This window comes from Callospermophilus lateralis, chromosome 3 (genome assembly GCF_048772815.1).
Source record: "Callospermophilus lateralis isolate mCalLat2 chromosome 3, mCalLat2.hap1, whole genome shotgun sequence".
NCBI classification, from domain to species: domain Eukaryota; kingdom Metazoa; phylum Chordata; class Mammalia; order Rodentia; family Sciuridae; genus Callospermophilus; species Callospermophilus lateralis.
The window spans coordinates 173,024,876-173,050,364 of NC_135307.1; the positions used below are offsets into that span (position 1 = coordinate 173,024,876).

At 44.6% G+C, this 25,489-nt stretch overlaps 1 protein-coding gene across 1 annotated transcript; it reads left to right on the forward strand.

The window, feature by feature from the left end:
- The first annotated feature begins 3,471 nt into the window (after positions 1–3,471).
- Tbc1d20 (TBC1 domain family member 20) lies at positions 3,472–23,971 on the forward strand. Its single transcript, XM_076851652.2, has 8 exons — positions 3,472–3,621; positions 12,398–12,583; positions 13,957–14,037; positions 18,868–19,054; positions 19,299–19,400; positions 20,115–20,256; positions 21,464–21,651; positions 21,867–23,971. Exons 1-8 carry the CDS (start codon positions 3,552–3,554, stop codon positions 22,120–22,122), a joined length of 1,212 nt encoding a protein of 403 aa, XP_076707767.1. The 5' UTR covers positions 3,472–3,551; the 3' UTR covers positions 22,123–23,971.
- Positions 23,972–25,489: the final 1,518 nt, after the last annotated feature.

The window sequence follows — 25,489 nt, forward strand, 5'->3', positions numbered from 1 at the left end:
TTATGTGGTGCTGAGGATCAAATCCAGGGTCCCTCGCGTGCGGGAGGAGGGCTCTGCCGCTGAGTCACAACCCCAGCCCCATGATTTTTTTTTTAAGCCATGATCTTTATTTTTTAAATTTTTTTAGCTATAGATGGACACAACACCTTTATTTTATTTATTTATTTTGAGGTGGTGCTGAGGATCAAATCCAGTGTTTCACATGTGCTAAGCAAGCGCTCTACCACTAAGCTACAACCCCAGCCCAGAAGTGGTTCTTACATGGAAGTGAGGATTAATTCTAGAAGACCTTGAATGCCTCATCCAGTGCTGAAGCACTGCTGTCTAGCTGGTTCCATCCAGTCCTGACTTGAGTGTGGTTCAGGAGGACCTGCCTGGCTTACCCCTGCATGCCCAGTGGCCCTACTCTAGAGCCAGAGTCCACTTTCATAATGTACTGCAGGCCATTAGACACTTCTGGTTTCTAGACTCTTAATTCTATACATGGGCTATCTTCTCAGTCTAGAATGTTCTTAACCACATTGTTGATTTAATGTACCCAACCCTCTTTATAAGACATCACCTCCCCAGGAAACTTCATCACCCTCCCCTGCCCCAGTATGAGCTTTGTTCTTTTGGCTTCTAAGACTCTCTAGGTGTCTTCCCCCTTTCCTAGAACTTGTCACCCTTTGTAAGTAAATAAACTTTCTCTCCTAGCAGCCAGGGCTGTTCTGGAGTCCAGAACACAATGAAATTTCAATATTAGGTCCCAGCATAGGCTTGGTCTTGGGTATGGATAGTGACTATTTGTTGCATAAACCATGTTTGTTTATTCAAGATTTTGTATGATGTTCATGTCCTGGGCCCTGTGGCAGGCCAGCCTAACAGACTCTGGCTCACCTGCAAGCCTCCAAGCCCAGGCCACAAATTTTTACTTGATACCCACTCTACTTTCAAAAAGACACAGCATGGGAATAGTGAGCAAAGAAACTAGTATTCTTGGTCATGACATTCAGAGCTGCATAGTGATGAAGTACAATTAGGCAATGGGCTTCCCAAAATGTAGGGTGCCAACCTGGGACAGGAATTATCTATGAGATACCTTGTTCTTCACCTTGCTGAGCACTTGACAGGAGCTAGCACTTCCTTGTACAGAGGGTAAGGGCTGACTAAGCCTCACGATGACCATACAACTGATGAGCTCCTAGACCTGCAGTGCTGAGGAAGAGAGGGGCCACCGTCCAGTCACTAGCAAGAATCCAACTGGTTCACTCTTACTAACTAGTTCAGTAAATTGTAAAGGGAATAAACACTGTAACTCAAATTGCCTGAACAGGTTATTCCTAAATTGGGATGACAATTCTTCAGGGAGCACTAAACATCTTTTAATCTCAACAATAGTTTGTAATAAAGATTAGACAAGTCAGACTTCCAGCATTAATATTTTTTGCATTAAGGAATCTGTAAATGTGATACTTTAAATCCTTACAGTTTCTTTAAATCCTTACAGCAGTGGATGGGGATGTAGGTAAGTGGATGAGGGCTGGCCTAGCATGTATTAGGCCTGTGTTTGACCCAGAAGAAAAAAAAGATAAATTCTTATAATGCTTAAGATAATTCAAGAATTTTAACATTCTTGGGGTAGTAATTATAAATGTGTATTTAGATAATAGATTTACACTTGTGATTTAAATTGAAATTTTAAGTTTGTATTCACACATTTTTGCATGCCTATAATCCCAGCAACCCCCAGAGGCTGAGTCAGAGGATCTCAAATTCCAGGCCAACCTAAACAACTTTTTGAGCCCGAGTCTCAAACTAAAAAGGCCTCAGGTATGTAGCTCAGTGGGAAGGACTCCTGGGTTAAATCCCCTGTATCGCCCCCCCCACCCCCACAAAAAAAAAAAAAGTTAAAAAGCCCAGCGCGGTGGTCCCCACCTGAAATAATCTCGCCACTGGAGGCGCAATCAGGAGGCTAGCAAGTTCCAAGCCAGCCTCCAAAAACTTATAAAGACACTGACTCAAAATAAAAAAAGGGCTGGGGCTACAGCTCAGTGGTAAAGTGCCCCTGGGTTCAATCCCCAGTTCCAAAAAGGAAAAATTAGGTTTGGGAATTTCTGATTTTAATGAATATTAACTTTAAAAGTCAAAGTAAACTTCAGAGTAATCTTTTCTGCTCATGAGGTCCTTTTAAAAAAGGACTTAACCATATACTAGTGAAGCCAGATTTAAAGATAGGTACTTAGTGTAGTTAGGTAAATGGGGTCTAATATTGAGTAAAATCGAGAATGAAGGCCACATTGAGAAAAGAGTCCAGGAAAAGGGGGAATTGAAAAGGCCCAGAGCCCATCCCAAGGAAGTGTTAATGAAGCAGCTGTCCCTGCCCAGATTACTCCTTCAGCTCACCTGTCCCCCACCCTTCCCACCTATATTCCATCACTGCAAAATAACAGAACCAAGGACAGGAATTCGGGAAAGCTGAGAGAACACCTTAGCTATAAACGAGGGAAGACCTCCCCTTTCCACGGCTTCCACTCTTGGGTCCCCTTCTTCCTCTGGGGAGAAGTCTTTTCTGCTGTCCTTTAATAAAGCTTTTACTTTCCACTCTAAACTTGCCTCGGCGTGTTTCTCTGGTGTTATACTTCAGCATGGGGAAGCAAGAACTCCTCACGGGGTAAAACAGTGGTAACACTAGTGAACCCTGAAACCGGGACAGACATGAAATCAGGAGGAGCCAGTAATAAGTCTCACCATTTTTTGGTGGAGGTTGGACTATGAGAGTTTTCAAGCAACTTGAATCATGAGAACTTCATACTCTGCGTCGGAGATTTGGGAAGTGAGGTATTTCTGGCCATTACAATGTCAGAGGTGTGATTGGGTGTGTAGCATTGCAGAAGAAAGAGTGCAAGTGGAGATGAGAAGGAAATCAAAGACCAGAGAAGCCAGTGTTATTTTGGGCAACTCAAGGCGGGAGCACTGTTCCAATAGCTGTATTCATGGCCACCCCTTGTACTGTGCATTGCGGGAGCCGTCAGCAATGGTCCTGCTAAACCCTGAAGTATACAAATGCATAGAACAGGAGTTTGCGCGGGAAAGGGACACTACAGGTAAAGTCCTTGTTAACCAAAATAGCTCGTAATTATTCAGTACAGTATTTACCACGTGGGTAATGGTCTAAGCACAAGCACAATAATATTCTCACCACTACCATTCTTGAGATTATAAAAGCCAAAAAAATGACAAAATCCGATCCTGAACACACGAAGTCAAAAGCGCCACGCACCACAGTGGGGGAATTCAAACAATTCCTCAGCAAGATCCCTGCTCTTTCCCCACCACCCGCGCCCGCCGCCCAGGGCGCAGGCGCGCGTGCTCCGCGACCGTCGCCCGCCCCTGCGTGATGTGGGGTCACGTGCCGGCGTGGGGCGGGGCCGCCTGCGCGCCTGCGCGCCGCGGGCTGACGAAACCAAGCCTATCCCACGTAGTGGGCGCAGCGTCCTGCGGCCAGAGTCGCGTCTCCTTACGGCTCCGACACCAGCCGGGGCTCGGGCCGGGGCCCGGGCCCCCGGGACATGGCCCTCCGGCGTGCGCAGGGCGACGGCCCCACCTCCAGCCGCTGGGTCGGCGGCGCCGACAGGGCAGGTACGGAAGCCCGCCGGGGCGCGGGGGAGCGGCCTCCGAGGACGGCCTGAGGGGCCAGAACCGGGTCAGAAGAGCGGGCCGAGGGCGGGGTCGCGGCGCTGGGAGAGGAAAGGGGCGAAGGACTTGGCTCACGTCAGGGGGGGAGAGGGCCTGGAACTGGCGAGTCCTGAGCCATCGGAGGAAGAGCCCTGGCGGGGAAGGTCCGGGGGCCGTACGCTGCGGCCTCCGGTACCCCGGGAGTGGAGAATTGGGACTCCCGAGGGCTGAGGCCAGGCCTCACCCCGGCCCGCGGCTGACGGGCCACGTCCGCAGACTCTGGGGCCGCCTTCCTGGTTGTTGGGAAGGTTTCCCAAACTTCACTCGGACCGACCGGACTGAGGCGTTCCTCCCGTATCTTTAAAGTACCATAGAATTCCCCCTTCTAAAGCGTCGAGTTCAGTGGTTCTTGGTTCTCTCGCAGAGCTGCAGGCACCGCCACTGTCCAGTTCCGGACCTCTGGTTCCAAAAGAAACCCTTGTCCGTCAGCAGTCACTCCCCTTCCCCCGTCGAGGCACTCCCGGCAACCGCTCCTCTCCTTGGCGCTCCTAATCCTCCCTTAACGTTATTTAATTGTGTAGAAAGCGATTCTGCTTTTTATACTGTTTCAGTCTAGTCAGTGCTTTGGGTGAAATCATGGTCTTGTAGCACCTATTCCCAAGACACCTTCCATACCATAAATAGGTGGTAGTTAAAATTATGAATGTTTATCCTGCATCAAGTGAAATCTTTTTCCCCTCTTGGGAAGGCTGAAGTAGCTATCCTCCTTTCCCCTCTTCTGATGAGTGGTGCCCGTGATAGAACAGTGGTATTTTGATGAAGTTCCTGGTATCCACATCATGTTTCTAGGGCTCAGTTTTCTGTCATCCCTCTTTTCTTTTGATACTGGTTGGAACTGGAGCTCACTACACATGTTAGTTTTCTGGGGTCTTTGTCGTTGCAACATTTTGCTGGTGTTTGTGTGACATCTGTCCTCATGGCATAATAGTCAATGTCCCAAGCAGCATGGGTTATGTGACCTGTTGCAGTGCAACTGAATAAAATACTTACCTCCTTCTGTATCCTTGACTTTGCTTCTTTGGATGAAAAGGAGGAACTTAGAGATGAGGGGCTTGAGGGGAGGGTGTTTGTTTTGGCTTTTTTTTTTTTTTTTATTCATATTGGAGAATTGTTGACAAAACTTACTAATGCTAGAAGCTGCCTTTGTAAAGGATGGTTAGATTAGTTTACTAGACTATCATTCTCCGTTGTTGGAGTAAAGCACGTTTTTTTTTTCTTTCTTTCTTTTTGTGTTCTTAACCACTGAGCCACATCCCCAGCCCTTTTTTGTATTTTATTATTTAGAGACAGGGTCTCACCAAGTTGCTTAGCACTTTGCTTAACTGTATGCCTAAAAACTAGCAATTTTATTATATATAAATGGTACTATAACAATTGTTAAATGTACAGTTTGGTTGGGGTTGGGGGCTTTTGTTTGCTTTGTGCTACTGGAGGTTGAACCCAGGTATTATCTGCCTCTGAGGACATCCCCAGCCCTTTTTATTTTTTATTTTGAGACAGTGTCTTGCTAAGTTGCTGAGCCTGGCTCTGAACTTGATCCTCCTACTACCTGAGCCTCCCAAGTCCCTGGGATTACAGGCATGGGCCCTCATGTCCAGCAGCATCTTTTTTGATGCCTTTGTTATGGTTCAGATAGTTAATGAATCTCTTCTTGTTTGGGTACTGTTTTCTAGAAACTAATTAGGACTGCCAAAGACAGAAGCTACTATATTTTATTTTATTTTTAATGGGAATCTCACCCAGAATAAGATATTATTTTCCCCTTCCATTGTCTATCTCAGGTACAGACATGAAGTCTGAGCATAAATTTTCAAATTAATTTCTCATGTCCATATTGGGAGTTCAGAGTAAGTATAGGGAATGTCTCTGAATAGGAGAATCTCTCTCCCTCATCCTCTCTCCCTCTCCTTTACTCTTCCATTGTGATTGAAGCTATCATTTTTGAGTTTAGCTTCAGTTTAAAGACTAAAGTTTTCTGGATATGCAGGCATATACTAAATAATCAGTATGGAATTTTGTGCTCTTGCATAAGGTTCTGTTTTACAAGTATGTACGTAGATCACTTACCAGATTCAAGTCACTAATTATTTTAGGGCTATGATTAAAAACTCTTAAGAGGATTCATAAGTGTGGTCATCTTTAGTCATGGCTCTTTCCCTCTACATTAAATTCCTGAAGCCAGGGACTTTTGGAGATACCTGTTACTCTGAGGAGGCAGAAATCTACACCTGGGTTCTGTAGCCAGTGTTGGGAGACAATTCAGACAGTAATGGGCTCAGCCATCTTTATCTGAACTGTTAAGAAATACTGCTTCAGTGGCCCTTATTTTAATAGAAAACAGGCCAAAATAGTGCCTGTATCATTTTTCCTTGTTGAATGAATTGCTTTTCAGGCACTAGGAATTTATTTATAGCAGCCTTACCTTTTATAGCCAGCTGTAGGCAATCATTTCACTCCATCATGGTTATGATAGCCAAGTCCTCTACTACAGAGGAATTTGAAACATATCAGTTTTGGAATATATACAATACACCTTTCTTATAAGTGAGGCAATAAGTTGGAGAGCAGAGGATTCAGGGAGATTAGAATGACATCAGTGATACCTTCAGATGAAATGTAGGCTTTAATATCAAGCCAAAATACAGCATGATCAAGTCCAAAAATATATGTCGTACCCTAAAATCTATACATAAAATTTACCTTTAAATAAAATAGATAGTAGGCATTCATTTCAGTCTTTTTCTTTAACATCCAAGAATAGCTCTGTGATTTTTTTGCTTTCTTAGATAAAAACAATGTGTATGAAGTATTTGTTCGGTGAAGACCCTGCTAAAACTTTTTGTAATGCAGTAATTGACCTTCTCACCTTGGAGTTTATGTATCTCTAGCTCATTGAACTTTCTGTTTTATCTTTCCGTATCACAGTGAGAGAGTATACATTTGATGTAATAAAATATCCATGGGGGTGGTACATGTAGGAGTGCCTTCCTCATCTGCCACTGACATTTAACACTGGAATATGGGGGTAAGGAAGGCAGTCTTGGGGCTTGAAATAGCAGCCACAATCCACATTTGAGCAGCATACTAGGAGCTTTATTTTATTTTTATTGCTTCTTTTTTTGGGTGGGCACCAAGGATTGAACTCAGGGGTCCTTAACTACTGAGCCACATCCCCAGTATGCATGCATGTCTGTTTGTCTTTCTTTCTTTCTTCCTTTCTTGTTATGCTGGGAATTGAACCCAGGGTCTTGTGCATGTGAGGCAAGCACTCTACCAACTGAGCTATATTCCCAGCCCTAGTTATTTATTTTGAGATAATGTCACACTAAATTTCTTAGGGTCTTACAGAGTTGTGATGCTGGCTTTGAATTTGCAGTCCTCCGGCCTCAACCTCTGAAATTGTTGAGATTGCAGTTATTCACCATCACACTGGGCCTTGGGAGCTTTAGAAACAAACCAGAGTGCTGGATGTGGTGGTACATGCTTGTAATCCCAGTGGTTTGGGAGGTCTGAGGTAGGAGGACTGTGAGTTCAAAGCCAACCTCAGCAACTTAGTAAAGCCCTAAAAAAATTCAGCAAGACCCTGTCTGTAAATAAAATATAAAAAGGGCTGGGGTTATATAGCTCAATGGTTAAGCATCTCCTTTAATCCTGAGTACCAAAGAAAAAATAAATACACCAGAATCTACAATTTATATTTAGAATTCTACAGTGAGCATACTAACAGTAGTATGGGAAAAGTATCATATACTTTAGGCCATTTTTTTCCAGAGGAACAGTAACTAAGTAATTTATTCAATATCCACACATTTATGGAGTTCCTACAGAGTGGCAAAAACAGGAAGATACTAAATTTTGAAATGCTGGATTAAAAATAGAATCAGTGCCAGACCTGTAATCCCAGTAGCTCTGGAGGTTGACAGGAGTATCTTGAGTTCAGAGCCAGCCTCAGCAACAGCAAAGTGCTAAGTAACCCAGTGAGACCCTGTCTCTAAATAAAATACAAAATAGGGCTGGGGATGTGGATCAGTGGTCAAGTGCCCCTAGCTCAATTTCTGATACCAAAACAAACAAACAAACAAAATAGTATTAAGAGAAACAAGTGGTCAGGCACAGCCGTGCGTACTTGCTATGCCAGCAATTTAAGAGACTGAGGCAGGAGGATTGCAAGTTTGAGGCCGGCCTGGGCAACTTAGACCCTGTCTCAAAATAAAAAGGGCTGGAGATATAGTTTAGTAGCAAAGCACCCTGAGTTAAAAGTAAAAAATAAAAAAGAGTGAAAATAAGTATTAGAGCCAGGATTTTGGTTCAGAATTAGTTAACACTCTGACAGATTTTTTGCCAAAACCTCACAGAAATCCAGCTGATTACAAACAGTGTTCTCCCCGAAATACAAGCAGCAGTTTTCCTTTTCCCCAGTTGCTGAAGAGTCTACTTGGAAAGAGGAGTGGGGGTGGAATATGTCTAAACAAACTGAGGAAAATCACCCTATGCTTAACAAAGAGGGCAATGCAGTTTCTAAATGTCAGCCTCCCTCATGTAATACTCAGTATTACCACGTAAGTGCTCTTAACTTGTGATGTATGGAAAGTGCAAGAATACACAAGTAAAAAAAAGTTAGATTTTTTTTCCTTGTGAAAATTAATTAAATTCCTGCACTTATTTTGTCTCGGCCTGTGTTGTCTCATAAAAAGTCTTCTTGGCGTCTGAGGATGTGGCTCAGTGGTAAAGCCCTTGCCTACCAACCTCAAGGCCTTGGGTTCAATCCCTGGTACTGCCAAAAAAAAAAAAAAGTTTCTAAAAAGTCTTCGTGGGCTGGCATGTAGCTCAGTGGTAGCATGCATGAAGCCCTGGGTTCCATCCCTAGCCAGGGGAGAAAGGCGGAGAGTCTTCTGTTTCCTGTATGCCTGTGACCCCTCTGAAAACATTCAGCCTCTTCTTCCAAAGGAGGAAGTCCCTGCAGGGTGTTAACCAGACTTCCTGCAGCTGAGTACAGCCTGACCACCTTGATTAGCCTCACTTCCTTCAGTGCCTCTGCTGCACTCTTCCTGTATCCAACTCTGTCACATGTCAGAACTCCTCTGTTTCCCAGACATGCTGTTGGTGTTTAGTTCATGTGACAAGGTCTTTGCACATAGTCTTTCCTCTGTCAGGAATACTTTCCCTTCAACACACTCTTCTGTGTGGCCAAGTTTTCAAGAAGATACCAGACTATTCTTGGTGAAGCCTTTCCTCATTGTCTCAGAAGTAGTCATTCTTTCTTCTAGGTTTTCATAATCCTTCATGATTCTGTAATATCCTATGTAATAATTGTGTTTCTCTCTACAATGATATACTAAAGGTCTGGGTGGGAGACATATTAATCTCTCTATTCAGTACAGTGCTTGTACAGATAGTCACTCATTAAATGATGGACTGATGGGTGGGTGAATGGATGGAAGGAAGGAGGAAATGAACCCAAGGATAGACACACCAGAGCTAAGAGCTTGACACACCTCATAAACATTTAATTTGCTGACAGAGGGAATTGGGGACTTGATTTTTCATGATTTCTGGGTAAAACAGCCATTTAATTTAGTATCCAAACTGGGCCAGTTTTGCAGGTTGCAAGAGGAGTTAGCTGTGAACAGTTACAGCAAGACTCCAGTTGTAAATCAGGAAGATCTCAGACAAATGATCACCCTCCTAGGCTATCATTGTTGTTAGGAGAATAACAATAGTTTGGCCAAGATAACAGGGTACCTGGCAAAAAGTCACTTGTGTTATTTTACTGTCTGCAACTTCAGTGGCATGTGACCCCAGTCCTCTGTTTGTGTGGTTTATATGGCACAGCTCTCACAGGCTCCTAGTACCAGTTCCCATTTCTGTTAATAATGTGCAACTTTCTCATGGAGACAGTTTGAGACAGACTTTTGTCTCAGAATAGAACATTGCTGAGGAAACCTGCTTAATGACTTTTCTGAAGTCTAACCTTTCTTCCAATGTTACCTTCCTTCTTACATTAACTCTAGAGCCTTGTATCTAAAATTTATTCCATAATATTTTTTTAATGAATCTGTTTGCTATCCAAGAAGAAGCCCTGTATGTATGTTCAAACTTTCTATTCTCTACTAAATCCTCTTTTTTTTAAGTTATGCTTCTTGGCCTGACTTGTTAAAATCACTTTTGGGTTCTTGGCCTTCACTGTCTGTGTACACCTTTTTTAATTATAGGACAGTGCCTTGTAACATTTGATATTGTCTTATTTCACTTTTCTTGTGTTTTGTTTCATTTTCTCAGTGGTACAAGCAAAAGAAAAGAATCTAAATATACCCCATCATTCATTTAACTTCAGCTAGCTATTCTAAAAGTAGCTATTCGTTTGGATACAGTGGTGCATGCCTGTAATCCCAGCAACCCAGGAGGCTGTGACAGGAGGATTGCAAGTTCCAGCAAGACCCTAAGTAACTTAGCAAGAGTCTCTCTCGAAATAAAAAAGAGGCTGAGATGTAGTTCAGTGTTAAAGTACTCTTGGATTAAATCTCCAATACCAAAAAATAAATAAAATAAGCCATCTGCTTGAAAATTCTAAGATCCTATGACCCCATTATTTTAAATAGAAGACTAATAGTGACAGATATCAACCATAAATTCCCAACCTATATCCTAAAAAGTAATGTAAACACAGTAAAATGCCTGTAAATAACAGACTATCACATAAGAATGTAAGATGCTTAATGATCACCAGTAATTTATGTGGTTGTTGAGAAATGATTGCTTTGTGTGCAGTCAATATCTCTAACCTCCAGCCACATTAGAAATCCTAGTACCCTTTGACAACTCTTGCTTCTGAAACTGTCTCCGCGTGATTCTGATGTTCACCAGTTAAATTAACTGGTATATGTAAAAACTGATACGTGTAACTGGAGACTTCTCTATGTGATTTTGTTAAAAATGTAGTATTGAGCTTCACTCAGTAAAACACGCCTATAATCTTAGTGATTCAGGAGGTTGAGGCAGGAACATGGCAAGTTCAAGGCCAGCCTTGGTAACTTAGCAAGACCCTGTCTCAAAAAATAAAAAGAACTGTTGGTGCATGCCTGTAATCCCAGCAACTCAGCAGGCTGAGGCAGGAGGATTGAGAATTCAAAGCCAGCCTCAGCATCCTAGCAAGGCACTAAACAACTCAGTGAGACTCTGTTTCTAAATAAAATACAAAAAAGGAGCCAGGCACGATGGTGCAGCACCTGGGGAGGCTGAGGAGGAGGATCACAAGTTCAAAGCCAGCCTCAATAGAAGTGAGGCACTAAGCAACTCAGTGAGACTCTGTCTCTAAATAAAATACAATATAGGGCTGGGGATGTGGCTCAGTGATTGAGTGCCCCTGAGTTCAATCCCTGGTACCAAAAAATGAAATAAAATAAAAAGGACTGGGAATGTAGCCCTATGGTGGCATAGTGTTCCTGGGTTCAAGCCTCAGTACTGCAAAACAAAACAAACAAATGTGTATTGAGGCATTACAGAGCCACACCCTGAGCTATACCCCCAGCCCTAATACTTAGAGGGTTTTATTTTTTGGTGTTTTTGGTTTTTTTTTTTTTTAAGAGGAGGGAAAGTTTATTTGGTGCTCACAGTTCCCAATGTCTCAGTCCATAGATAGCTAACTCCATTACTCTGGGCCTGAAGTGAGGCAGAGCATCATGGTGGAAGGTTATGGAGGAGAAAAACAACTTGGGACATGGCAGTCAGAAAGCAGAGAGCTAGGATTGAGTTTTGAATTACCTTTTTCCTACAAAAATAATAGGAAATTTTTCCTAAATTGAGATAAGAGTGTTCTTTGAAGTTTGAGTACTAAGAACAGGAAAACATTGCCACTGACTGATAAGCCTGAATTTACTGAACATTTATTATAATTCTGATTCCTTGCTTGTTACTTATATATCTCAGTAGAATCTTACACATCATGTGCTACATAATTATTCGTGGGTTGGTTTTTTTAAATCTCTGCTGTTTTAGAATGAGGAAGGTAACTAATATTTAGTAAATAATTGTGACTGTCCTGACAGATTGGTGTTAACCCTGAGGACCAGAGAGGTGGAATAATCTGCTCAAAGTTATTTGAAGGGATAAGTGGCAGACCCAGATGTGAACCATGATCTGTCTAATGTTAACACATTCTTTTTTTCTTTAAAGAAAGATGCTGTGTACCTATGATCATTGGTTCCAATCTATAGAATAAATCACCTTCTAAAAAGTAGTGCACACCTGTAATCCCAGCTACTGAGGAGGCTGAGGCAAGAAGATTTCAAGTCTGGGGTCAGCCTTAGCAATTTAGCAAACACTGTATCTCCAGAAAGGGAGAGATAAGGTAGGTACCTCCTGTTAGACAGGAGGGAATGCAACTCAGTGGAGAACGCTTGCCTAGCATGCATGAAGACCTGGGTTTAATCCCCAGTACCAAAAACGAAATAAGTAATTTTTAATTATTTTATAATGAGTGCCCCCCCCCCACGATTAAAAGCACTTGGCATGAAATTTTGAGTGTCTCTGTCCATGAGATTTAAATGCCAGCTTCTAACAGGAGGTACCTACCTTATTACCTCAAACCAAATAAGGAGAGGGAGCCCCAAGCAGAAAACTACACATGCTGAATGTAAGCCTCACATTCCCCACATACACTTTTTTTTTTTTGTAATTTCAGGCTTTAGTGCCAAAAGGAAGAAGAAAGTGGCAGAGATATATCAGGCTCTGAACAGTGATCCCACTGACGTGGCTGCCCTCAGACGCATGGCTATCAGTGAAGGAGGTCTCCTGACTGATGAGATCAGACGAAAAGTGTGGCCCAAGCTCCTCAATGTCAATACGAGTGACCCACCTCCTATATCAGGTAATGGGGTAAGGGCTCAGGAGGGGAGCTGGTCCAGGAGGTGGGGAGAAAATAATACTGGGATCCTTGATTTTTATGATCAACCAAGAGTAGATGAGTAAATCAAAAACATTTTAGGAAATCCTTGAGCCCACTCTGAAAATAAGTTCAGACTGATGAGTAGAGTCTTACTCAAAACTGGAATGAAGCCAGTCAAGGTCACACACATCTATAATCCCAGCTATTGTGGGGGCTAAAGGCAGAAGGATCACAAATTATAGGCCAGCCTGGGCATCTTAGCGAGGCTCTGTCTCAAAACAGAAAGGGATAGGGATGTAACTCAGTGGTAAAGCGACTCTGAGTTGAATTCCTAGTACCAAAAAAAAAAAGGCATTGCTATATTCATACTCTCAGTTCTGGGATGAAATTCTTCTGTCAGATTCCAGATTTCCCATGTCTCCTGATAAGATGGAATCACTGTGTGAAAATTTACACAGCTTCCTCTCATACTTTTGATTTGGTTGTAAAGGAAATCTGTGCTTATTATAGCACTTGTTGTGGCTTGAGGGAAGTGGTACCCTTGTGTATATAATAGCAAGAAAATACTGCTGTACTCTTGAACTAGTTGGACTTACCAACTAACTGACCACAAGTTCTGTCTCTTGTTTGCAGTATCCTAGTTTTAGAATTGCAGGGCTGAGGGGTGTCAGGTTCATCTTTGTCTGAATTTACTCCTTTCTGAACAGCTCAGGATGCCTACGATCTTATAGATGTTGGAATTTTTTTCATTGGTCTATGACTTCCACATTCATAATTTTATTCAGTACCTGAAAGGTGCAAATCGAAGGGAATATCATCATTTTGCACACATGGGCTATTCTCTGGTGATGCTCAGTGGCAGCCTGCACAGACCCAGGCCTCCTGACTTTTCTGGTGCTGTCTCCACCCCACTGTGGACAGTCTGTTTATGACTTGCATTAAACAGCATGTGTTTGTCCATACATGATGATATATGCCTATAATCCTAGCCAGCGACTCAGGAAGCTTAGGCAGGAGGATCACAAGTTCAAGGCCAGTCTCAGAATTTAGTGAGGCCCTAAACCACTTATTGAGACCCTGACTCAAAACTCAAAATAAAAATGACTGGGAATGTGGCTTAGCAGTAAAGCAGTCCTAGGTTAATCCCCAGTACCAAAAAACAAAAACAAAAAAAGAAACACTCCAGCATGCATTTAAAACTGAGTAGGGATTCCCTTCCACGTGTATCTGGAGTTGTATACTTTTCAGGAAAAAGCTGCATTGTATCCACCAGGGCTTTGATGTTATTCCAGAACTTTTTGCTCCTTATATGACTTCCCAGGCATTCCTGCAGTAATACGTTCTTTTTCCAATAGGAAAGGACCTACGACAGATAAGCAAGGACTACCAACAAGTGCTGCTGGATGTCAGGCGATCTTTACGGCGGTTCCCTCCTGGTGAGACACTCTTCCTTCCTTTGGAAGTCTTTCTGCCCTGTTGCACTTCCCTCTTGTGTTGGTGCTTGCCAGTCTTGAGGACTTTCCATCCCAGTCCACAAAGGCCCAACATGTAGGACCCTGCTTCTCAGGCATTTCGGGTGCTTTCAGTCTGCTGAGTCATTCTTTTGATGACTGGGCCACCATCAAGCCTTCTTTGTGAAAGCCTAAAAGTGACATAATGTTTCTTGGCCTGGAAGTGGTAATGAGAGAAGAAGAATTTTTTGGGGGTCTTTTTTTTTTTTTTTTTTCCCCCCTGCCTCAGTCCCGCTGCAGCAGAATAGGGGGGGGTGACGAATAACGGAGCCGTTTATTGTAGGATCTGAGAGATATTTATACATTTTACACAGCTTATCTAATTAGCATAAAATAGATACAGCAGTCAACCAATAAGGAATCTCCACACTTAATGGCTCGCTTTTGTTACTTCACAAACCACTCCCCTCTGGCATTTTGCCAGGCGCCATCCAGACTTGTTTACAGACTTTAATATTTCTCTGGCAAAATAACAGGTGCCAATCTGACTTGTTTACAGACCTTAACATTTCCCTTCATGCCACAGAGAGGACTTTAGAGATTGGTAGAGCCATCAGTCTGGCTTTAGAGAGCAAATTATCTTAAATTGGATACTAATAAGAACTGATAATATCATCATCTAACTAGATTTTTAAACATACATGTATTAGGTCCCTTGGACTAGAGGGGAGGCCATTCCCTTCATGTTCATAGAATCTATTCTTAAAATTGCCTCCCTTGGCTGTGGCTATAGCTCAGTTGGTAGAGTGCTTGCTTTGCATGCATAAGGCCATAGTTTCGATTTCCAGTACCACCAAAAAAAAATGCCTCCTGCTTCTCAGGAAGAAAGAGAGGGATCCTTGTCATTTCCATTTTCACAAGGAAGGAAACTGGATGTCAAACCTTATATATATGACCTATTTCTCTTCCTCTAATTACTCCACTTGGAAGTCCCTGGAGAGAAGAGAGCTGCTGAAGGGAACTAGAGCCTCTAACCCTGTTTTTCACTCATCTGAAACCAAGCTCTAGCTTGGATTTGTCTGTTAGGGTCTTTTTTTTTTTTTTAAATATCATTTTTATTATTGTTGTTTGTTTTTTATGTGGTGTTGGGGATTGAACTCAGGGCCTTATGCATGCTAAGCAGGTGCTTTACCACTGAGCTATCCCCCTAGCCCCTGTTAGGATCTTCTTTCCTGCTTGTATCCATGTTCCCTACAGAGGCCCTTGTGACTCCCTTGTAGCCAGTAGCCTGCCAACTCTGGTTTTCTTGTTGTTGTTGTTTTCCTGTACTGGAGTTTAAACCCCAGGGCACTCTACCACCAAGCTGCATCCCCAGCCCTTTATATATATATTTTTTTTTAATTTTGAGACCGGGTCTTGCCATGTTGCCAAGGCTGACCTCAAACTTGTGATCCTCCTGCCTTAACCTCCCAAGTAGCTGGGATTACAGGTGTGTGCCACGGTGCCCAGCTCTAACTTGGTTTTGTTTTGTTTTATAATTATAGATTGATACCATGCTTTTATTTTGTTTATTTTTGTATGCAGTGCTAAGGACGGAACCCAGTGCCTCACACATGCTAGGCAAGTGCTCTGCCATGGAGCTACAGCATCAGCCCTTGGACTTGGTTTTGATAAGATTTGTACCCATGATCCAGTCCCTTTTTCCTACCTCCTAGTCCAAGTGAGACCTCTCTGAGCGGATGGCTCCCCTTGCCTCCCCTAGTAAACTGCTTTCCCCCCGAGCCCTCTGTTCCTCTTCCATTGTGTCACTTCAGTCTGTGTTGCTCTGGCAGGCTGAACTTTTGTCGTGGCTTTGTGGTATTTTCCATTCGTTTTCCTCTGGGCTTGGCTGAACACTCTTCGCTTTGGAAATTCAAATAGGGTTTAGTTTTGACTCTTACTGCTTTCATTATTTTACCTATCCATAGTTCTTGGTTTATTTCTTTTTTGTTGTTGTTGTTTTATTGTTTGAAATATGACTCTTTTTTTTTGAGATGTGGTGGAGGAAATGTGGGCATGAGGTAAGCTTTGCTGTCACCTTGCACCTTTTGTTCAGTGGGACTGAGCCCTTAAGTGAGCTGTTTCTCCCGTATCGGTTTTTAACAGTGAAAGTTAAGCTACTACTATATTTATAACTCAAACTTCGGGAATTCTTAATTAGCATCCTTGCCTGTGAGCTTATTTTTTAGTTTTAGATGGACACAATATCTTTATTTTATTTTTATGTGGTACTAAGGATTGAACCAAGTGCCTCACGCATGTTAGGTGAGCGCCCTACCATTTAGCCCCAGCCCCAGCCCGTGAGCATCTTACACCTGAGTTTGCTCTTGTGTTCCACATTGTTCTGTCAAGCTTTGTCAGAGTGAACCTTTATGAGCAGCAGCCTGCTGTCCAGCTTCAGACAGAGTCTCTTACCCATGTCAAGGGTCACAGCCTGTACAGCTGTCTGCATGCAGCTCTCAGGACGTTTTTGCTTGTTTTTCCTATGGCTTTTTCAAGTTGGCTTAGGTGCAGTTGTCCTCTGATCGTGCTTCCTGCTGAGCTTTATCTTAAGTTCACAAACTAGCCATGGTTGGATTTTCTGGAAAGTTTTCAGCAGAACTAGATCAAAGATTGTGATAGCTTTCTGACTACGGCCCACTTTAGTCTCCTTGGCTATGGTGGCATTCAGCTCCCTTAGCTGAGCCTTGAGGTCTACCTGGATTCATCTCTTGCTCCTGAACTGCCCGAGAGATGCAGTACTCAAACCTATTGGGCTTCTCACCTTTGGGCTGTAGTCTTGCCATTCCCGCTGAGCACAGCCCTCCCCTTGCTGCTGGCTTAGGGGGACAGTTCAGCACTCTTAACACTAAACACCCAGATGAGTGAGGAGCTTGCTGACCACTGCGGACTGGCTTCATCCTCTGAAAGAGCTCTGGAGACAGGCGCCCCCGTTTCTAAATGTATTTTCGGGTGGAAGAGATCAGTCTTCCCTGGAATATTGATTTAGTTTAGAGGGGAACATGCAGCTTTTTCAACTTTTAATTTATAATTTCATTCCAAAAAGTTGCAAAAGTAGGACAAAGAATTCTCCAGATACCTTTTACCCAGATTTCCTTATGTGTTTTACCACATTTGTTTTATTAACTCTTTGTTATTCTTTCCTTCTTTATACATAGAAATGAATTTTTTTCTGAACTATTATGTAAGAGTACAGTGGGATTCTAATTAGAAAAAGTTATATTCCATGTATAATATGTCAGAATACACTTTACTGTCATGTTCTCTAAAAGAACGAATAAAAAATAAATAATTTTTTTTTTTAAATCAATATTTAAAAAAAAAAGCCAGGCACAATGTAGCAAGCCTATAATCCCAGCAACTCAGGAGGCTGAGGCAGGAGGATCAAAGCCAGTCTCAGCAAAAAGCTAGGTGCTAAGCAACTCAGTGAGACTCTGTCTCTAAATAAAATATTAAAAAGACCTGGGGATAGGGCTCAGTGGTCAAGTGCCCCTGAGTTCAATCCCGGGTACAAAAAAAAAAAAGCCAGGCGCCATGGTACATGCCTGTAATCCCAGCAGCTGGGGAAACTGAGGCTGGAAGATCATGAGTTCAAAGTAGAGTCAGCAAAAATGAGGCACTAGGCAACTCAGTGAGACCCTGTCTCTAAATAAAATACAAAATAGGGCTGGGGATGCAGCTCAGTGGTCGAGTGCCCCTTGAGTTCAGTCCCCCGTATCCAAAAAAAAAAAAAAGTTCATCATAAACATATGGTCCCTCTTTAACCAAACTATTTCAGGATGTAGTTCTAAAATTAAGGTTCTCACCAAATCAGTGGCAACATTGAAAAATACTGTTATCTAATCCAATCTAATTTTTGAGATTTCACCATCTCACCACTTATCCTTTATAGGAAGAGGAAATACAAATTCACCCATCTCCCACTCAGCCATCATCTCTTTAGCCATTTTTTTCAGGGAGGAAGTACAGGGATTGAACTCAGGGCACCCGACCACTGAGCCACATCCCCAGCCCCTTTTGGTATTTTATTTAAAGACTGGGACTCACCAAGTTGCCTAGCACTTTTCTTTTACTGAGGCTGCCTTTGAACTTGCTGTCCTCCTATCTTAGCCTCCTGAGCTGCTGGGGTTAGAGGCATGTGCTACTGCACCTGGCTTCTTCAGCCTCTCAATCTGTAGCAGTTCCTTTGTGTTTTATGACAGCCTAGTTATCCTGCTCAGTTTTCCTTACTTTGGCTTTGCCTGGTGTTTCCTCATTGTGAGATCAGGCTTATGCACCTGATAGGAGTTCCACTCGTGAACCACAGATCTCCTGTCAGCACATCATATCAAGAGGCGTATGCCATCCCACCATCCCTTGTGGAGGATAGTAACTCCAATTTGGTTAAGTTGGTGTCTTCAGGTTCCCCCTGTATGTTGAAGGTGTGGCTCTTTTCTGTGTGTCAACTTGATAGATGTTACCAACTTGTTTTATTTATTTATTTATTTTTAAAGAGGGAGAGAGAGAGCGAGCGAGAGAGAGAATTTTAATATTTATTTTTTAGTTATCGGCGGACACAACATCTTTGTTTTGTCTATGGTTCTGAGGATCGAACCCGGGCCGCACGAATGCCAGGCGAGCGCGCTACCGCTTGAGCCACATCCCCAGCCCCCCAACTTGTTTTAAATACATTTTCTTTTGTTGGACACTTTCTCTGAAAAATCCATTGCTGGCCTTCTTCCTAATCTCCCTGTTACTGGGCTGCTTGCTGTTTTCAAACGTACCTCCTCTCCACAGGCATGCCAGATGAACAGAGAGAGGGGCTCCAGGAAGAGCTCATTGACATCATCCTCCTCATCTTGGAGCGCAACCCTCAGCTGCACTACTACCAGGGCTACCATGACATAGTGATTACGTTTCTGCTGGTGGTAGGCGAGAGGCTGGCAACATCCCTGGTAGAAAAATTGTCTACCCACCACCTCAGGTACCCCTGCAGAGGGATATAACAGGAGGGTGTCACTCCTTAAGCCCAGCCCCCTCAGAATAATTCCTTAGTCCTTTTTTTCTTCCTTTGGGCACTGAGGATTGAACCCAGGGGTGCTTTGTCACTGAGCCACATCCCCAACTCCCTTTGTCATTTTCTTTTCAGTTTTTTCAGTGGTCACACCCTCCAGCCATGATATCTAAGTGCTTGATCCGACTAAGCTCATTGAATTGTCTCACTCTAGGGACTTCATGGATCCCACAATGGACAACACCAGGCACATTTTAAACTACCTGATGCCCATCATAGACCAGGTGAACCCAGAGCTCCATGACTTCATGCAGAGGTACGGGATGCCGCCTTCATGTGTGTACCACCCGTCTTGCCTTTGCTCTCCTGGCTCTTGTTTCTTCGCCACAGATCTTTTTCCGTTTCCTCATATATTAGGTTGATTCATGTTGGTTGTCCCTTCCAGTCACCAGCAATCTGGATGATTCGGTTCTTTACATAGTCTTAGAGCCCTTTTTCGGGTACTGGAATGCAAGGGGGAGACGACCCATGGCTTGAGGAATTCACATCTAGTAGGGAGGAGGGGTGGCATCAGTTTACTAACTTAGACTTGCTCCAAGATGAAGTACGAGTTCTTGGAGATTGAGATAAAAGGACAAGGCCATCCATGAGTGATTTTATTTCCCAAGTTCCAAGGAGAAGAAAATTTTCTGTGCAGATATCAAAATTGTCTCAGAAAGAAAATCACAATATAGTTCTCTGAAAACACCTCCTTATTCCTGTAGTTGACATCTGTTGAGCATTAGAAGAGCGCTTGGTGAGATAAGGCAGGCAGCATGCTGTTGTGGTATGAGTGTCGTGCTGCAATTTTAAAACTTTGTATTTTTTGAGGAGAAAATGCTAAGTTCTCAGGTAGCTGGATTTAAAAAAAAAAAAAAAGTGTATTTCCCAAATGCTTCCTTCTCACCAGCACTGAGGACAAAGAAGGCCCTGAGAGAGGGAAGGGGTGACATAAAAGGGAACCTAACATTTGGATTTCCTTTGCTCCTAGTGCTGAGGTGGGGACCATCTTTGCCCTCAGCTGGCTCATCACCTGGTTTGGGCACGTCCTGTCTGACTTCAGGCACGTTGTGCGGTTATATGATTTCTTCCTGGCCTGCCATCCGCTGATGCCCATTTACTTTGCAGCTGTGGTAGGTACCCACCATGAGCAGCAGCCAGGCTCTCCGCCACCCACCCTCTTCCTGCAGGGGTCTGGTGATCATGAAAACAATGTAAGAGATGGCATTTCCTAGGCAGGTGTCCCTCTTCTGTGCAGTGTAAATGGGGGTGTTATGAAAAACAGAAAATTACAGAGATTTCTGTCCTGTAAGACTCTTCTGAACCTTTGAAGTGCCAGTGTGCATTGTGAATTGTCATTGTTCTGCTGATGCCTTCTGGAACTATGTTCACCTGATGAACCCCTAGCAGTCTGCACAGCAGCTGCCAAAGGAGAGAGCTGGCCTCAGGCTATAGAAGCGAGGTGGCTGGTGGTAGTGGTGAGGGCTGCACTTACTAGAAGGTGACGCACACCTGTAACCCCGATAAGTCAGGGGCTGACTCAGCAGGATCACAAGTTTGAGGCTAGTGGGAACAACTTAGCAAGATTCTGTCTCAAAATAAAGTTAAGATTTTTTTTAAAAAGGGATAGTGGGGCCGGGGCAGAGTACTTGCCTAGCATGCATGAGGCACTGGGTTCTATCTTTAGCACCACATAAAAATAAAAAACAAATAAAATAAAGGCATTATGTCTGTCTACAACTACAAAATTAAAAAAAAAAAAAAAAAAAAAGGGATGTAACTCAGTGGTAGAGCACCCCTGAGTTCAATCCCTTGTATGGGGGGTGGGGGAAGCACAGGCCTGAGTAATTTGTAGAGGTGGGGACCCAGGAAGTTCTTCACAGATCCCTTCAACAGCAGTGGATTTGTGGGCCAGCGATCAGAAGGAAGATGTTTAAAGGGAACGAGACGATTCCTTCTACAATTTTGAACCATTTCTTTGCTGAAGCTCCAAGAATCTCCCTATGATCCATCTCCTTTTCTTCTTAAAAGAATCACCTTCATTTCTTTCAAGACTCTGAGAGACACTTGAGCAGACAAATGTGCCTGGAAGGACTTACTTTAATTTGTCAGTCTTTCACATCATGAGTGGCAGTGAGCTCCTAGCAGGAAGGCCCAGCCCAGCTGGAACAGCACTGAAAGAATGTGCCTCATTCCTTCCTAGATGGATACAAGAGCTTGCTGAGCAGCTGGGCTGGGCTCTGTCTGTTTCCGGTTTGAACTCATCTCTATAGAGACTGAGAGGCAGCTGGCCACGGCCCTATGTGTCTCGTCCGTAATGCAAAGTCTTTCTTCCCACAGATTGTGTTGTATCGTGAGCAGGAAGTTCTGGACTGTGACTGTGACATGGCCTCGGTCCACCATTTGTTGTCCCAGATCCCTCAGGACCTGCCCTATGAGACGCTGATCAGCAGAGCAGGGGACCTCTTTGTTCAGTTTCCCCCTTCTGAACTCGCTCGGGAGGCTGCTGCCCAGCAGCAGGCTGAGAGGTGAGCAGAGCGAGGCACTAGTAGAGTTGGGGCAGCTGTAAAGGGCAGAGGCAGGGGAGACTGTGGGGTGAGGACAGGGCAGGACAGTGGCCAGAGCCATTCCAGCCGAATCCCCTTAGACTTCTCGGGTCTTTATCCAAAAGAACTTTCTGGCTCTGCCGCTCCTCTTCCTCTTCCTTCATACCAGTCCTTATTTCTGCCTCCTTCCTCTGCAGAACCGCAGCCTCTACCTTCAAAGACTTTGAGCTGGCATCAGCCCAGCAGAGGCCGGATATGGTGCTGCGGCAGCGGTTTCGAGGACTTCTGCGACCTGAGACTCGAACAAAAGATGTTCTGACCAAACCAAGGACCAACCGCTTTGTGAAACTGGCAGTGATGGGTCTGACGGTAGCCCTGGGAGCAGCTGCTCTAGCAGTGGTGAAAAGTGCCCTGGAATGGGCCCCCAAGTTCCAGCTGCAACTCTTCCCCTGAAGCCCGAGCCACTTTCTCTCACAGTGCACCCGGTCTCGCCCTTTCCCAGAAGGACTGAGAAGATGGAATTTCCTTGATTAAAAGGGTTTCTGTCGAGGTGTTCTGTTCCTGCCACCCTTGCCTGCCACGTTTGCCATGGCTTTGGAGGCCAGTCACAGAACAAGCCTAACCTTCGGTGTCTTCCACGGACCTGAGAGTGTCTCTGCCACCTCCCCTCATGTTGGTGGAAGTGGGTTCTTTTGTTCCCAGCCATCCTGAGAACCTCAGGGCCTGGGCTTCCCTAGCTACCCAATAGAAAGTAAGCCAGACCCCAGAATGCCCTCCTTGCAGCTTCTGGGGTTCTATCCACTTCAGATAGATGAGGAAGGAGGTTTGCTGCTGAAGGAGTCGGGCCTTGGGTGAAAGTGAGGGGCAGAGGACTCTCGTGTGGGAGCCCTTTTAAAAGCAGCTCCATTAGCTGGTCAGAAATCAGACACCAATGAGGTGACTGGTGAAATCCTACCTATTTTCAGCCTAGAAATCACGTGGGTACTTCCAGTCTAGCAGGAGAGGATATTACCTAGACTGGTTTGCCTGCCTTTTTATTTCTTCCTGTTCTCTTCTACAAGCCACATGACATTACTTATAAAAGACATTTTTATTACTATTTTTAGAATTATATACTCCTAACATGTAAAGTACTTTCACTTTAAAAAGAACCGTTCCTTCATGGAAAAAAATAGTTCTCATCAGAAGGATGAGCTTGTACAACCCTGAAGTTTACTTTCTACTCAACTGCGTAACATTTCACTTCAGCCAGAGCTGCCATTTGTGGAGAGCCCCCCACTTCCAACCCAGTTTGCTTCCTTCCTGTTCCCCACAGACCAGCCTTCCACTCCCAGCGAGGCGCCCACTCGCATCGTCTGGGCTTGATATAGCAGAGCCCCTGGTCTCTGCCTAGTGGGAAATGGTGGAAGCTTGCTGGTACCAGAAAGGGACAAACTGTAGCATGAAGAGCATGGCAGGGCCCAGAGCAGCCAGTCCCGCCCCAGGCTTCTCGGAGGCCCCCCAGGCCTTGGGAAGAAGGGGGGATCCCATAGTCCTCCTGGGCAGCTTTCCTGTGAGTGAAGCCAGGTTTGTACATTAACTCGAGCTTGGGGGACGGGGAAAGTGCCTTTTGCTGCTTTAAAAATTGGAGTGCATTGTGTGGAGCAGCTGTGTACTTTTATTTTCCTGGTCTCTCCCCTTAAGTGAATGGGTCAGAAGCACTCCGCCCTCCTGCATGCCCACCGTGTGCAGGGTGGGTGGTCAGCAGGCTTCCTGCCAGCATGCTGGAGAGTTCTGAGTTACACTGAGCACTTTAATCAAAACATCTCAAAGCATGGTGAGTCATGCACAGCAGGAGGCATGTAGGGTGAATGTGCTGCAGATGGATTAATCTAGAAAGTGGTGGGATCATTAGGACAAATGAAAATTCTTCCAGGATCCAGAGGTGACAAGAGATGGCAAATATTCCATCTTCTCCTGTGCCAAGTTTGTCCTCTTGCCATCTTTACAAATGAAACAGCTCTGTGCCTCTAGCCACACTACGCAAGCCTGTTTGTAAACCCAGTGATGGCAAGAGGTGGAGGAGCTGCTGACGACCCAAGGCCACAACTCTGGATCCCACGAAGCAAGCGATGTTTGCCTGTGCTGTGGCCTAAGGAGAAAGTGTGCACTGCAGCTTGCTCACACCAGGATTCTCCCTAACCACTGAGGAGAAAGCATTATCTATTTACCTTCAGGTGACTTATTTATTCTGTAAAGAATATGTGTAAATATTTTGTACAGAGAGCCCTGTATGAAATAAACAGCCATATGTGGTTACTAATTATGTCTGTCATTCGTCCACACCCTCCAAGGCTACCCTTGAGCTACACTCCAGCCCTTTTTACTTTTGGGAACAAGACCTCAAAACTGTAGTCCTCCTGCCTCAGCCTCCATGCCTGACTCTTCAGCAGAATTTTGATAACTGGAGAGTTGAAGAAAGGGTGTGTGTGGTGTAAGTTATGTGGTCTTTGTGCAGGTTCCTGACCCAGGGTTCCTGCAACCCTTGGAATTGCCAAGGAGTAGATGATTCAGGAATGTCTATCATTTTTAATAAATTCACCTTAGTTCATGCTAACCAGGTGACCTAAGTGAAATTCCTAAATGGCCTCATGACAGGGCTGGTCACTGGAAACACCAAGTGATTACATTGACCTAGGGGCTGGAGGGGGGAAATCTATGAAAAACCAAATGAGGTTCTGTGAGCTGCCTGGCCGGTGAGTACATGGATATGCAGGGGTCGTGACTGCACATGACTGCAGGGACATGGAGGCTCACCCCCATCTTGTTCTGGTCACCTCTAGCTGCAGGTCACTGAATCCAGTGTTCCCTGTGAACATTAGTGAGCCCAAGGGGGAGAGGTCATGATGCGAACTCCAGAGAGCTGGAGAACTGGTTACTGGACACCCAATTGGCTTCAAAAAACCCCACCCAATGTGCAAGGCCAAGGAGAGAGTAGCCAGGGCACAACAAAGCTGACCATGAAGTGTGGGGGTTGTGGGGAGGGGGAAGCCCAGGCCTGGGGCTGGGTCTGTGGAGAGAGGTCATGGCAGTCTGAAAGGCACCTGCAGGCTGGGCTGGAGCCAGCTCTGCCTGATCCTCCCCCAGGGCTGGGGAGGCTGCCAGCCACCGCCAGCCAGAGTCAGTGACCTGCACCCACACCGGCAAGCCAGGGGCACTTACCCACCCATATTCTCTGGTGTCTGCTCACTGCCTGGGGTCACCTTTTGCTCTGGGCATCCAGACACGGTGGCAGTGCCTATTCAAGGGTGGAATAAACCCTTCCCCCAACATCCTCAGGCCCAGCATCTAAGCCTGGAGTCAGGCCCGGAGCAGCAGAGGCACCCCCTGCCTGCCCTCGTGATCACATTTGTGGCAGAGACTGCTTTGGGCATTAATAACCAGCTCTCAATAGGGGATGGGTCACAGCTTGGAGGAGAATGCACAAAATGGACATCCCCGGACCCTGCTTTATTAATATGACCAGCAGAGTGGGTACTAATGAATATCACTAGGTCGATACTTTGCCATCTTGCCTGAGACATTAAAATTAGGATGGACAAGCTGAGCACAGTGGCACATGCCCATCACCCAAGCCACTCAGGAAACTGAGGCAGGAGGATCACAAGTTCAAGGTCACCCTCAGCAGCTAGAGATGAAGTTCAATGGCAAACTGCCCCTGGGCTAGAATCCTCAGTACCAAAGAATAAATTTAGGATGGACAACCTCACCCCAAAATCTCTGCTCCCCACCGCTGGCTCTCCACTGAGAGGTCAAGGGGGACCAGCAAGACTCCCCAGCC

What these genes read in the sequence shown, in the direction of transcription:
- Tbc1d20 (XM_076851652.2), top strand. Translation starts at nt 3,552, where the DNA reads ATGGCCCTCCGGCGTGCGCAGGGCGACGGCCCCACCTCCAGCCGCTGG. An exon ending in CGGCGGCGCCGACAGGGCAG is followed by an intron (nt 3,622 to 12,397) that starts GTACGGAAGCCC and finishes TTGTAATTTCAG; the next exon opens with GCTTTAGTGCCAAAAGGAAG. An exon ending in GCCCAGCAGCAGGCTGAGAG is followed by an intron (nt 21,652 to 21,866) that starts GTGAGCAGAGCG and finishes CTTCCTCTGCAG; the next exon opens with AACCGCAGCCTCTACCTTCA.